We start from the raw sequence: 13,778 nt of genomic DNA on the forward strand, positions 1-13,778 counted from the left end.
ACAGACCTCCCACATTGCCTGTGACACTGTACTTCACCGTTCAGCTCTGGTTTGGGGACCTCCCTGTTGGGATCACTGCCTAGTGCTTGTCATCAACCTCCCCACATGTCACGGGCCATCTGCCTGGATGGGCTTTTCTCATTATGTCTGCTGTGCCCTGTCTCCAAGGGCAGAAGACTTAAATTTCGAGTCCTAGACTTGGTTTGGAATGTCCTGCAGCCAAACTCCAGTTCTGATAGCCCCTAACATTAGGTGAAGCAACCGGTGGCAGAGAAAGAGCAAGGGGACTTTGACAAAGGACAGGGCATCTCGTCAGTCGTCACTACCAAACGGCTTTAGGGATGGCTTGTTAGTGTGGCTGTACAGAGCTATCTAATCAAGACTCAGCACCCACTTCTAAGATTTACGGACAGCCCAAGATCCCAGGTTGGCCTCCTAATTCTGCTTTTCCACTCTCGTGTTCCAGCCTAATTTCTTTTTTGGCCTTGCCTTATTTCTTTCACACGAGGGGGAATCAGAGCCAGGGAAAGCCTTTTAAAAATAAAGCATCTAACCTGCTGTGCTCTCAGTAGCCACTGCCTGTCAGGAATAGAGCCTGACACGGTTGAGGAATCGGATAGATATTCTCTGCAAGACGCTTCATGTTCCAAAGCTTATTAACCATATTTCTGATTAGCTAATTGCCTGGCACCCAATACGGATTCATTAGTTTTTTCATTGTATTAATTAAAAGAGGAAAGCAAAGTCTGAAGCAAATAAAGACCTAACCCCAAGGTTGGCAGCTGGTGAGGCTCAGCTGAGAGAATACGGGAGCCCAGGGGGCACCTGGGTAGCTCAGTCAGTTAAGCTTCTGACTCTTGGTTTCGGCTCAGGTCATGACCTCATGGCACCTGGGTTCACGCCCCACAACAGCCTCTGCGTCAGCCCAGTGGGTGGAGTCCAGAAGAATGGGAGTTCTGTGTTTGAGAGACATTAGGAGCTGTCCCAGGAGAGGAATACCTTGGCCGTATTCTCTCCTTGGAGGACTCTTTCCATTTCAAATATGGAAGAAACCTCATACAGTTCCTCCAATCCAACTCTCATTTAATAAAGGACAAAAGTAAGGCCCAAAGAAGGGAAATGGTTACCCCAAGTTCAAACCCCCTTTTTCCAGACTTGAGTGTGGGCTTCCTGAGATTTACCTGGATAGGTCTGGATTTACCTACCACCTCAGGTGTCATACATCCATACCCCACCCATATCTTCTTGCCTCTGTTTTTCAACAATGTGTCTCAACACCCAGCAGGGAAAGAGTGGAGGAAGCCATCCTAATCCCTTAGGTCAAATGTGTTCCCTAAAAGAAAGGCCCAGAAGCCCCTAGCCCTCTCTGTGGCAGGACTCCTGGTGGAGCCTTGTTTCAATGCCCAAAGTAGATCCTGCAGGCTTGGGTGATGCCCATAGGCAGGGGGAAAGTCCTAACTGGATTAACAGGCTTGGTTTATGGGACCAAATCCCACTACCCTCACTTGAAAGCAGGCTTTTTGGAGCACAAATCAGCCGGTGATACAGACCAGATGGGTGCTCCCAGGAGGAGAGGAAGAGAAGTCCCCTGCTTGGCACCCCTCCCCCAGCCAGCCTGGTTTCTCTTTCTGCGGGTCTGACAAGGGGCAGCTGGTGACCCTGGGAGGGTCATAGGCAGAAACATTAGCTGAGGGCCTGTGGGCAAAGGCCAGCTTGGAGGAAGGGACATGATGGTCCCAGAGCACCCTTCCCTCAGAAGCAGGTGCTTACCAAGGGTCTCTTCTAAGAATTCAGGAAAGCTGGTACCCACAGGCCTTGTCAGAGCGTCCAACAACACCCTAGTCATCAGCTCTTTCCCCCTTGGACTCTGGCAGCACACTCCCTGGGTTTAAATTCTTGCTCTGCCCTAACTAGAGAGATCATCTTGAGCAAATTCCTTCACCTCTTGGCACCTCATTTTCCTTATCTGCCAAAGGAGAAAATAACTTATAGCATGACTCCTAATTAAGTAAAAGTAAGCTACTTCTGTTACCAGCGACCCGTTTCCAGGCAAGACAACTATAGGAACAAGACCAACCCAGGCGGCCCCTGGGTGGCCCCTAGGTGGCTCAGTTGGCTGAGTGCCTGACTTCAACTCAGGTCGTGATCTCACGGCTCGTGAGTTCGAGCCCCGCGTCAGGCTCTCTGCTAACAGCTCAAAGCCTGGAACCTGCTTCGGATTCTGTGACTCTGTCTCTCTCTGCCCCTCCCCTGCTCATGCTCTTTCTCTCTCAAAAAAAAAATACTAAAAAGTTAAAAAAAAAAAAACAAAAACACCCAACCCAAAGCAAGGCTATAGTCAGCCTACAGCCCGACCCGAACAGAAAACCACCATAAAGTGCTCACACAACACCCCCTGAGCACTCAGGAGGCCCTACTTATATAGAGAAAGTTCCCGCTCAGGTTCCCACTCGGTGGGTCCGGTCCGATGTGCTAATGAGGAGGCGGGGCAGTGCTCCTTCCTGATTGGTTGGAAGCGCCTCGTGCTGATTGGTCGACAATAGCAGGCAACTCAGGCAGCTCATTGGCGCTTTTCGGAGCCGGGTCCTCTGATTTAAGTCCGGCTTGGGCTAAGGGGTGATCTTGGTCGCCTCCTGCTTCTTTTCTGTAGGAGAAGCGGTTTAACAATGATAGCCAATGGTAAGTGCCCCAGGTGCATAACGTGGTTCACTTGGACCTTGTTCTGATGGTCCTTTGTCTCCTTATAATGGTGCCTGAAATTTGCAAAAGTTAGCCACAGGCGTACCTTCTTTTATTACGCTTTGCAGATACTGTGATTTTTACAAATTAGAGGTTTGTGGCAACACTGTGCCGAGCAAGATAGTTGGCGCCATTTTGCAAGGGCATTCGCTCCCGTCTCTGCCACGTTTTGGTAATGCTCTCAATGTTGCAAGCTTTATCGTAGTGTTGTATTTGTTACGGTGATCTGCGATCCATGATTATGACTCCCTGGAAGCTCAGATGATGGCTACCATTTTTTAGCAATGAGGTATTTTTAGGTTTAAGGTATGGGCATTATTTGTTTAGATATAAGGCTATTGCTTACTTGATAGACTACAGTATAGTGTAAATATAACTTCTTGTATGTACTGGGAAACCAAAAAATTCATTTGACTCACTTTATTGCAATATTTGCCTTACTGTGGTGGTCTGAATTGGAACCTGGATGAACTGGATGAGAAAAGGGCTCGCCCTCTCCAGGAGGTCAGAACCTCCATACTCCAAGGTATTCCTGGGAGTATACGCTTTTATTAGTATTATCATTAATCTTTAATATTTTTTCTACACAGGAAAAACTAAACATTTGGTCTAAGGTTTATGAGATACAGAGGCAGAGGGACTCCAGCTCCTGGAACCCATACGCAGTGACTGGAAATCCCAGGGATTCTTCTGGCCTTTCTGTGGCTTTTTGTAATCTTCTCCCCCCCCCTCCCCCCCCAGCATTTGCCCTTTGCCTTGACTGGTTTGGCCATGGGAATTTTCAGGGGCATTCTTCAAGGACTGACATATTTTCTGATTCTTGGAAGCATCAGGATTCCAACATTTGGAAAGTGCCTATCTTGCTAGAGTGACTGAGTGGTAGAGTAAGCCTTTGATTCCAGACCTCGCTATATCATTTTCTACCTGTTCGACTGGAATAGGGCTACTTCACCTATCTGAGCCTCAGTTTCCTCACGTGCAAATTGGGAGAAGTGTTTGATCTACCTCACAGGACTGTTTGCTCTCCAAAAAGAGTATGTTCGAAATGCTACATTCAGGCTGTTATTTGTCACAGATAAAAGACAGGTGCCCACATTAAATACTGTGTGTCTTTGGACAAATAGCTCAAGCTTTGTTAAGACTCAGCTTTCTCTTCTATTAAGTGGGGATGACTAAACCTAACTTCAATAGGATTATTGTGAGGATTACAGGAAATTCTGAATTGCAAGCACTCAGTACAGTAGCTGATACATTATAATAGTTATTATATAATATTGATGTTTTACCCACCCTCATACCCTGGGACCCTTAATACATGCACAGCTGTATACCTGCACAGCTACACAGCAGGTGTTTCTGAGAAGGACAAACAGTAGAATCCACTGATGACAGAACCACCCAAATGTCCCTGTTCTCACTTCTCCAGGCTCAGCTATGCAGGTATAATTTATATCTCAGAAGCTTCTTGGTAGATTTTTGCCTGGGGAAATAACAAAGCTTTGCTCTCTTTTCTCTTGCTTTTACTGTCTCATTAGCTTGGTTTTTGCTCCAAATCCCCTTGGAGGGGAGGGGGGAGGGGGAATCCTGGTTGTATTTCTGGCCAGGAGGTGCACGTGGCCATGGCTGCCTGTAGGGTTCTGACCTCCTGGAGAGGGAGAGCCCTTTTCTCATCCTGCAGCTGCTACCAGAGCATGTCCGGTGCTTTGACTTGACCCCATCCGGAACAGGTAGGGAAGAGTGAGCTGTAGTTGTTAGGAAGGTTTAGTTTGGAAGGAGGAGTCCCATGTTCTTGGCAGGTGTGGCTTTCTTGCTGGGGATGAAGGGTGAGGTGGGTGTGGAGTCTGAAAGGCTATGTTCTCCTTAAAAAAAAAAAAAAAAAAAGATTTCCAGTTATTTTACCAGCAAAATGGATTTATTCAGGAATAACACAATTGCAGTGCATGACAAGGAAACTATCACAAAAACCATAGGCAAGTCCCACAAAGTAGAGGAATATTATTTAATGGAGAAGAAGGAGGAAATTGGGAGGGGATGTTCTGAAGGAAAGTCCAGGGGAGAAAAGCAAGAGGTGACAATGATGTCTCGCTGACTTAGTTGCAGGGATACTGGGTATCTTTTAGGAGATGGAATGTACTTCTTTCCTAGTTGGGACCTGTAATTGATGATGCTTTCTTGTTGAGTTTTCTTCTAGTGGGGTCTGTAATTGACAATTCTTTTTGAAATCGACATGGAGTGGCCCAGGCTTCCCCTTCTAGCCTCCCTTTCTAGAATCAGGAGTTTACTCCAGTGAAGTTTCCCTTGATTAATTTTCACAGATTCTGTAGGTGAGAGGGAGAAAGGCAGAATTAAATTGCTGTCCTGCTTCCATATGCCTGGGTTCCTACCAGTGCTGGGGAGAAAATTATGTCTTCCTTTCTCTGTTTATACAAAATGTCCTCTCTGATCAGTTGATGCTGTCCTTCCTTTCGTTTACTTATTTTTCCAGTCTTACTGAGATGTAATTGACATACAGCACTGTGTTTTAAGGGCTACAGCATACTGACTCACATATACTGTGAAATGATGACCCCAAGAAGCATGGTTCCTTTTTAGGAGCTAATGGGAGTCCTGTACCCTTCACATATTCTAGCTGACGGGCAGAGTCCAGTGCGTGGACCCTTGGGGGAGACCATTGAGAAAGGAATTTCTTTGGCTCTATTTCTTATTTAATTGGACATTTGTCAACATTTGTTCTGTAGTTGCCTCTCCCGTGAAAGAGAGAACTATGTCCCATAAAGGGTGTTCTAGTACACAATATGCCTATGCTCCCTGAAAAGCGCCATGACTACAGGGAAGCTAGTAGTTGTCATTTTGTCACTGGATTAATTTGGCCTCTTGCCCCATAAACTTTCTGAACCTGAGCCTTTTTGTTTCCAAAATGGGAGGTGGAGACTTTCCCTTTCAAGTGCTATAAGGATACAGACAGAAAACAGAGACTATAAATATAAACATAAGTCACCCAACACCGCGCCCGGTGTGTAGCAGCTGTTCAATTAAAGGAAGCTCTTTATTATATTAATGATGAATATCCCCTTTTGCTCACTTCTGAGCTTGCTCAAAGAGTATTTACTAGTCACTTCCTCCCAGCTCTGAGAGAACAGAGCTATTGTGGGGATGACTGTAACAGACTTAACACCGAACGAAGAAAGAGGAAGGGTTGCACTTTTCGGTTCAGCAAAACTGCTGTATCACCAGAGCGGTACATTGACCGCTAAGTGCTAAACTGCCACTATCACCATTAAAGAGAACTCGCCAAATGCCTGTCATGAGTAAACACCTCTCTGGAGGTCACACCAACTGAGCAGTCACATCGCGTGGCACCATGCTCCCTAAATCTGTGTCTTAGGTAAGTAGTTTCCCAAATGTTCATGAGAAAGGCTTTCCTGATTGAATGCATTTAACAAGCGAGGTGTACTATATCCCTCTCTCATAAATGCACGGTGAAAAGTCTTGCAGTAAAACAAAAAACCAAAGTCAAACGTGGTTCACTTTGCTTAATCCATTATTTCTCAAACGCACTTGGCCATGGAACCCTGTGTCGGAGTGCTACCTGTTAACATTCCAAGCACCTAGTGTTCCGTGGAACAGATGGCAAGGAAGGTTTGTTTGCATAGTTGAAAGAACGATGGATAAGGAGGCAAGAAATCACTGCTCTGTTAGCTTTCGTAATGAGTGTAGGTCGATTATCCTTCCTGGGCTGTAAAATGAAAATGTTGCTCGATAGGGGCGCCTGGGTGGGTCAGTCCGTTGAGCATCTGACTTCTGGTCAGGTCATGATCTCACTGTTCGGGAGTTCGAGCTCCACATCGGGCCGTCTGCTTGTTAGCACAGAGCCTGCTTCTGATCCTTTGTCCCCCTCTCTGCCCCTTCCCGCTCTCGCACTGCACTCTCTTTCTCTCTCAAAAATAAATACTAAAAAAAATGTTGCCTGGTAGACTCTTTGGGCCTCCTTGTAGCTCAGTGTACCTGTGGCTATGGCATCATTTATAGGAGATGGTGAAAGGTTAAAAACACATGGAAAACCAGGGGTGCCTGGCTGGCTTAGTTGGTAGAGCGTTCAAGTCTTGATCTCAGGGTTGTGAATTTGAACCTGATGTTGGGCCTGGAGCCTGCTTAAACACATACGCGCGCGCGCACACACACACACACACACACACAACACATTCCTAGCTTCTGGGAATTGAAAATCAATAAAAGAAATACATGCAAGTCAGAATAGAACACAGTGCCTAATAGCACGGAAGTATTTAATACATTTTTGCTAAGTGAATGAGGGAATGGGAAAAGGATGTAAATACATGCAAATGAGACAGACTGGTATTACAGGGTCTCAAGTGAAGGATGAGTGAGATCGTGAGTGACTGAGATATGGTGGGAATGCTTTCAGGTAAAAATAAGTTTTGAGCAGTTTTGAAAAGGATGGAAGGTAATTAGCACATATTCACCGCTTACTCTGTGCCAGATAATTTGCAGATGTTACATGAATCTTTGCAACCCTGTGAGGCTTGGAAAGGATAAATAGCTTGCTCCCACATCTGGTAACTGGAGGTGAAGTTGGGAGTTGGTGGTTTATTATGTGTCTGGCTACCTTGCTAGTTGTTTCACATGTATTATTGTAGTTAATCCTCTCAACGGTCCCATGAAGGACGTATTATCCCCATTTGAGAGATTTAGATAGGTGGGATTATGAGAGAAGAGGGGAGGGATTAAGCAACTTGGTCAGGGTTACTCAGTAGGTGTAAGCATGAGGTCTCTGTGAGGGCGGCCTGGTCCTGAATAGCAGCGTGGACAACAGTGTGAGTAACAGCTAAAAAACGTTACCATGTTCCAGGCAGTTCGTATTTGGAGCTCATTCACTCCCCAGGCAAGGGTCCGTGACTGTCTCCATTTTTCATGCCGGGACCCAAAGGCTTAGAGAGGTGTGCAATACCTTGTTCAGGGTGACCAAGCTGGTAAAGGGTGGGGCTGGGGTACCTGCTTCAGGGCTCAAACTCCTACCACCTGCGTTTTAGCGGCCACATTTGATAGAGGAGCCCGTGGTGATTTACAGTGTAACTCCACTGTAGGGGTCATTCTCTGTTACCCCAAGGCACACAGTGTGAAATAGACATCGTAAGTTCCCAAAAGAGAGTCTATTGAGTGCAAAATACTGGAACTCAGCCAGCCGGAAGGGGCCCTTAATCTCATTGCCCCAGAAGCACTTCCAGCCCAAGGGGCCAGACACCCGTGTGTGAGAAGACTCCTCCAGGGATAGTAACATCTCCTGGGGAGGGAATTCATGCCAAGGACAACCCCCTGCCCCCGTCTTCTGGCAAGGAGGCCCTTTGGATAGAGGCTGATGCTGCCAGGGAGGATTTTAGTGTCCATGTAGGAAGCACGTGGGGAAAATGTGACAGAGAGCAGTCAGGACTCCGGGAAGGATGGAGAGGAAGGAGGAGAGTGAAAAGTGGAAACTGGGGATTTTGTAAGGCAGATCTTGTTAGCTGGATTTCTGGAAGACAGTAATAGGAAAGGATTTGTTCTTCAGTCGGCCTCAGCATTGCTGCACCTTTGGTCAGCCTTCCTGGAAGAAGGGAGGGGTTAAGAAGTGGTTCTGGGTAGAGCGGGGAATTGCCTTGTAAATTGGCTGATTATTTTTCCTTGATGGGCTCAGGCGACCTCCCAGAAACAGGGGTGAAACAGAGGCAAGAGTGAATGAGGGAGAGGCACAGGCTACTTCCTGGGCCGCTCGACAGTGTTCTTTAGGCTCGGAAACTTGGGTGTCCTGACCATCCCAGGACTCCGGTCTCCTTTCTAGCTAGCTGTGTGACTGTGGACCAGTCAATGCACCTCTCTGAGCATCAGCTGTCTCTGCAAAATGAGCGCTTTGAACCGGATGACTCCTGAGGTTCTGCCCTGCTCTGCAGTGCTAGGATTTTGCCACCACCCACTTGGGATTCCACCCCATCCTGAAGACCTTGGGGGTCACCTGTGGACTCTGCTGATCTATTCCATCCGCCTTCCTCACACCCCTTTTCACAGCTCTGCGGGAAGCCGAGGGGTGGGGGGCGGGCGGCAGTTCATTTCCAGTTGAACCCAGGCCCCCTCCTAAGCCCCAGGCAGCCTCGCTTCTGCTGCTGGTTTCTGCACTAAACTTGATGGTCTGATTTTAAAGGAGCGGTTGGTTTTCAAGGCACCGGCTGGTTGTGTGTCCCCGAGTTGCACTGCAGTGCTAAATGTCTGAGCGAGGCAACACCGGGAGAATCCAGGCAGCAGGCTGCACCGGGAGAGGGAGGGTGAGGGGAGGAGGGAGGGGAGCGCGGGGACGCGAGGCAGAGGGACTGAGCCAGGAGCGGAAACCACAGAGGTAGAGTCGGGACGACGCGGGGAGGAGCACAGAGGCAGGGAGGGGGCAATGCCTATATAGACCCAGGGACGTGATGCGGTGACAGCGTGACAGCGGGCGAGAAGCCAGCGGGAGTCTCGCAGCCGGGGGAGGGGTCCGCCCGCTCCCGCGCCCCCGCCACCCCTCCCGGGTGCAGCCGCCCCCGCCCACTGTGCCCACGCCCCCTCGGGGAGCTGGGGTGCGGCCCCCACCCGGGCTCGGCTCCACGCGTCCTCGGGTCGCGCCTCCTCCCTGCTCCAGATGGGACTGGCTCTCCTCTTTGCAAAGCCGGGCTCCCAGGGAGATGCGGTGAGCAGCAGCCGGCAGCCGGGGCGCCCCGACCGGCGGGCCCCATGAGCGCCTCCCCCAGAAAACCCAGGTAAGAACTTCTGGACCTTCCTCAGCCCCGGAAGGACCATAGGTGGCTGCCCTGGTGAGAATGGGGTAGCCCCGGGGGACACTGGCGGCTGTGGAAACATTGGGGCAGGAGTGAGAGGTGCTGTTCGTTCTCGGAATCTTGAGTGCAACCTGGAAGTTACCAGAGGGCACGGTAAAGCTATTAACATGGATTGTGGCCTGGCTGTGCTGTCCATACCTGAGAGTTGGTGTCCCCAGGAAACCGCTGGGGTAGACTACCTCCCTCATGAATTTCCAAGAGCTGGCGAGGCTGGCTTCTTCCTCCATTCAGTTCTGGAGATGTGCTCAGGCAAGTGGTGAGGGCAGGGCTGTGGGTAGGGAGACTGAGTCTACAAAGTTTGTCCTGGGGACGCCGGCTTTCCTTGTGCCTGGGTGATGCTTCGCTCACCCTACCTGGCCACCCCCATCAATTTTATGCCGATTTCCCTTCTGTTGTAGAAGCCCAAAGTTGGGGAGACAGACAGAGTGGACATCATGGGGTTTGTCTGAAGATGCCCAGAAAGGCTAAGGAGAGGTTCTGTTTTTCCTAATTTCCTCCTAGGGTGGAGATGGGAGGTCTAGTAATTGGACGAATGCCTGGTTTGGGCCTAGGGATGCACGGAGTCCCATTCCAGAAGAAATGGATTTACTTTTGTGGAGTAGATGCGGAGATGTGGCCATCCGAAGGAAGTTGTTAGGGCCCAAACAACTCGTTTGCACCCATCAGCCAACCTCCTGCCCGGAGAAACCCCCTTCCTCTGGAAGTCCCTCAGCAGGGCACGTGGCTCCAAGGCCACGTAGGAATAAGCACTTGATGGCGTGCTCCCAGGCTGTGCGTTCCGGCGGGCCTAGAGCAGTTGTTGAAGAGGGGGAAGGACTGTGCACATCACATACACTTGGAAGATCCCTAGCTGTATCCAAGCGAGTTAAAAAAAAAAAAAAAAAAAGAGAGAGAGAGAGAGAGAGACTTGTAAAAAAAATAATAAAATGTTTTCATGACAGTAGCAGATGTAAAACTCCCACCACTCTGGGAGAGGATAAAGAAATTTGTGCAGGGGGCTGAGCTGTCTCCTCTGCCAGTGCTTATGTGGGCACGTCACCTCTTGGAGATACAACGAGTGTTTTATGGAGGAGGAACTCTCTGCCTGGGGGTGGGGGGGTGGGGGTGGGGTTGCTTTTCAAGAGGGGCATATTTCAGCTGGGGCTGAGCTTGGAGCTCTGGAAGCCAATAAGGGAAACGAGTTGGAAATGCTGCCTTTCTGTCTCCCACCCCAAAGTCCCACTTTGCCCCTAGCGTGATCTTGAGGCTCACGGTAGAACAGGCACACATCAAAGAGAGGCCTCCACCCCGTTCTGGTGTGATGTGACCTTTGTCATTAAGCAGCGTTGAGAAGGTGAGAGGGCAAAGTATAAACAGATGTCTCCTGTATGAGCAATTCTCATGCTCTGGGGGACGTTAGCATTTACTCCCTCTATTCAGTGGTGCCTCTGGCTTTGTTCCTTACTTGAAGATCATGTCGCTTGCTGCTACCCGGTGTCCCTGTCCGTGTTGCCTTCCCTGCTGCGCGCAAAACGAACTGGCTGCCTTTGATGGTGCACAGCGAGGCTGCTGGTGCGGTCACCAGTGTTTGCCTGAACCTCCCCTCCGGCTCATTTACTTTGTAACTTGCTCAGAAGATCTTGTCCTCAACTTGCAGCTTGGGTCAAGAGATCTGCCAGGCATCGTCCTCCATATTCAGGGGTTTGTGGAAGTTCCGGTTTCCCCTGCCCACGCTCAAAGGCTGCTTGGTTTCAGAGATTTGGAACCGGGCTTTGGCGTTAGTGTTGGAAAGAAACTGTTAGTGAGCAACTGATGAGTGTGTCGCCAAACTGGGGTATTGCTATAGCACCCCCGTTTAGCGCTGTCACCGAAGACGAGTGCCTGTGTCGGTTTCTTGTCTAGCTGTATTCAAGGGTCATAGGCCTTGAATGAGGTCACATCTTTATAAGGCGAATACACTGGAAAGGTGGTCCCTGCCACCTTTGCTTTTGGACCTTAGCAGTCCTTTGCTGTCTTTGCGCATTAGCTCACTGTCGGTTCCGTCAGGGCTTCCCCATTAGACCCCTCTGTAGCTTGGACGCTGGCAACTGAGGTACCCCAAGGCTGCCGCTGCACTCCAGGCCGCCCTCTGCTGCTTTTACAAGGGTGGCTGTTTGTGGCTCTTTGGGCCGCTGTTTACACCCATCCCACTTGCCCTGCTGGGGGGTTGCTGTCTCCAGGGGTGCCTGCTGTAGTTTATACTGTTTTGATTTTCATTGTTCTTTCAGCTTGATCAGGATCTTTTCTTTCTCCCTCTCCTTCCCCCCTTTGCATCTGTAGATTGGTACGTTGCATTTTCTGCCAAGGCAGAAAATGATATGTTCTTCAAATTGCGCTGAAATCATTTCCTTGATTTGACCCCAAATCCCAATGTGCACAAAACAGAATCACCGCATATATCTTTTATTTCTTTTTTTAAGTTTATTTATTTTATTTTTGAGAAAGAGACAGGCAGAGAGAGAGAGAGAGAGAATCCCAAGCAGTCTGTGCACCATCAGCACAGAGCCTGATGTGGGGCTTGAACTCAGGAACTGTGAGATCATGACCCGAACTGAAATCGAGAGTCAGATGCTCAACTGACTGAGCCACCCAGGTGCCCACTGCGTGTATCTTTTAGATGCCGGGGTTCCATATACCTTTACTTTGGTGTATACAAGGCTCTGGCTTCTAAGAGATGCCCCAGTATCCACTTTGTACCTGGTGGGTATGTATTGTGTATCTGCATAGCAAACTAACATTGCTGATGAAGAGACAGGAGAGTGGAGACGGTATTCTAGTAAAGGGTGTGTGTGTGTGTGTGTGTGTGTGTGTGTGTGTGTGTGTGTGTGTTTTAGGAAGTGGGATCCTGAGTAGGCAAATGCTGTTTAGAGGGTCACCTTCATTTATTGAAGGCTTATTTGGTGTGTGTGGAAATCGAGTTCTTTGGACAGGGGAGAGAGTAGGACTCAGGTATAGATCTGTAAGATGGGAATGGTAACAGGAATGTTCTTTTCTAGAGTGGGTTGATGCTGGTGGATCTGTGAGTTAGCGGTCTGCTAACCACCTTTTCTGTTAGGCCTTCCTTAAACCGGCCGGGAAGTTCTGTCTTCAGAGAAAGTTACTGGCGATCGGAGAAAGTTTCAGGGAAAGGATGGCTCCTGTAGTTCATGGGCCCCACAGGCGAGGAGCCCGTTCTAGCCACAGGGAGTGAGCTGAACCCATAGCTCCATCAGCCATATTAACGGAAGCAATCTGAATGCTTTGGTTTGGAACTAGGTCAAGCAGTGGGACCTTTCTGAGACCGCAGGAGGGCAGGAGGCTTGAAGCAGGAGGCAGCTCTCCTCCCTCAGCATCCACGGGGGCTTTTGGCACTGCTCTGGAACTCCTAATGAAAAAAAGATTTCTCTTTCTGGGCCTGAATTGCAGTAAGGCCAATGCAGAGGTGGCTTCAAAAGATCAGAAATGGAGAGTGCAACTTGAGCGTTTATTTAAAAAAAAAAAAAAAAAAAGTCATAAAATTAAAAGTTGATTTGGCCAAAACACAAGCGCAGCGGGGCGCCCCTGCCTGCGCACCCTGACTCCCACCAGGAGTTGCAGAACTGAATGAGTAATAAACATAAACATACATATTCGGTTAGGTGAAGGGGGGGAGGGGTGAAAATAGGCCGTCCCTATGGCTCCTCTCCCACTTAATCCAACTGATCTCCAAAATCCCAAACGCCATCTTTCTAAACTTTTTTGGTGTCTGGAACATGGGGAACTGGTCGGGGGTAGGAATGGGAATGGGACAGAAGAGCAATTCCTGGAAAAGTGTGTGAGACCCGGGGAGCCTGGACCCGGGGAGCTCCAGAAGGTAAGCGAGCCCCAGGCGAGGCTGTTGGAGCAGACGGGGTCCCTGAGAAGGAGAAAGAGAAAATTGGCGTGTAGAAATGATGTGGGAGGGCAGGGCGGGGCAGCGGAGGAAGAAAGCGGGTGGAATAGGAGAAAAATGCAGACAGTAAGTGCAGGCAAAGGCAAAAGAGGGAAAGAGCGAAGATGAGTGAATGCCGTACGTTGCTTGCAGGTTCATTCTCTTCCCTTTTTCCTCTGGCAGAGGGAGAAAGCCAGCGATCCAGCCAGCAGCATGGGTTTTGTGCTCCTGGAGCCTTCTCATTGAAGCTGTCAAACCTCAGCCCTCCAACG

General features: G+C 49.2%; 1 protein-coding gene across 1 annotated transcript in view; it reads left to right on the forward strand.

Annotated features, from left to right (window-relative positions):
* Window positions 1-9,428: 9,428 nt before the first annotated feature.
* Window positions 9,429-13,778, forward strand: part of GRAMD1B (GRAM domain containing 1B) — a 241,443-nt gene continuing 237,093 nt past the window's right edge. Inside the window, exon 1 of the mRNA XM_042958019.1 lies at window positions 9,429-9,521. Coding sequence (XP_042813953.1) covers window positions 9,496-9,521 — 26 coding nt within the window. The 5' untranslated portion in view covers window positions 9,429-9,495. The remainder of the gene's footprint in view (window positions 9,522-13,778) is intronic.

This window comes from Panthera tigris, chromosome D1 (assembly GCF_018350195.1).
Source record: "Panthera tigris isolate Pti1 chromosome D1, P.tigris_Pti1_mat1.1, whole genome shotgun sequence".
Lineage (NCBI taxonomy): Eukaryota > Metazoa > Chordata > Mammalia > Carnivora > Felidae > Panthera > Panthera tigris.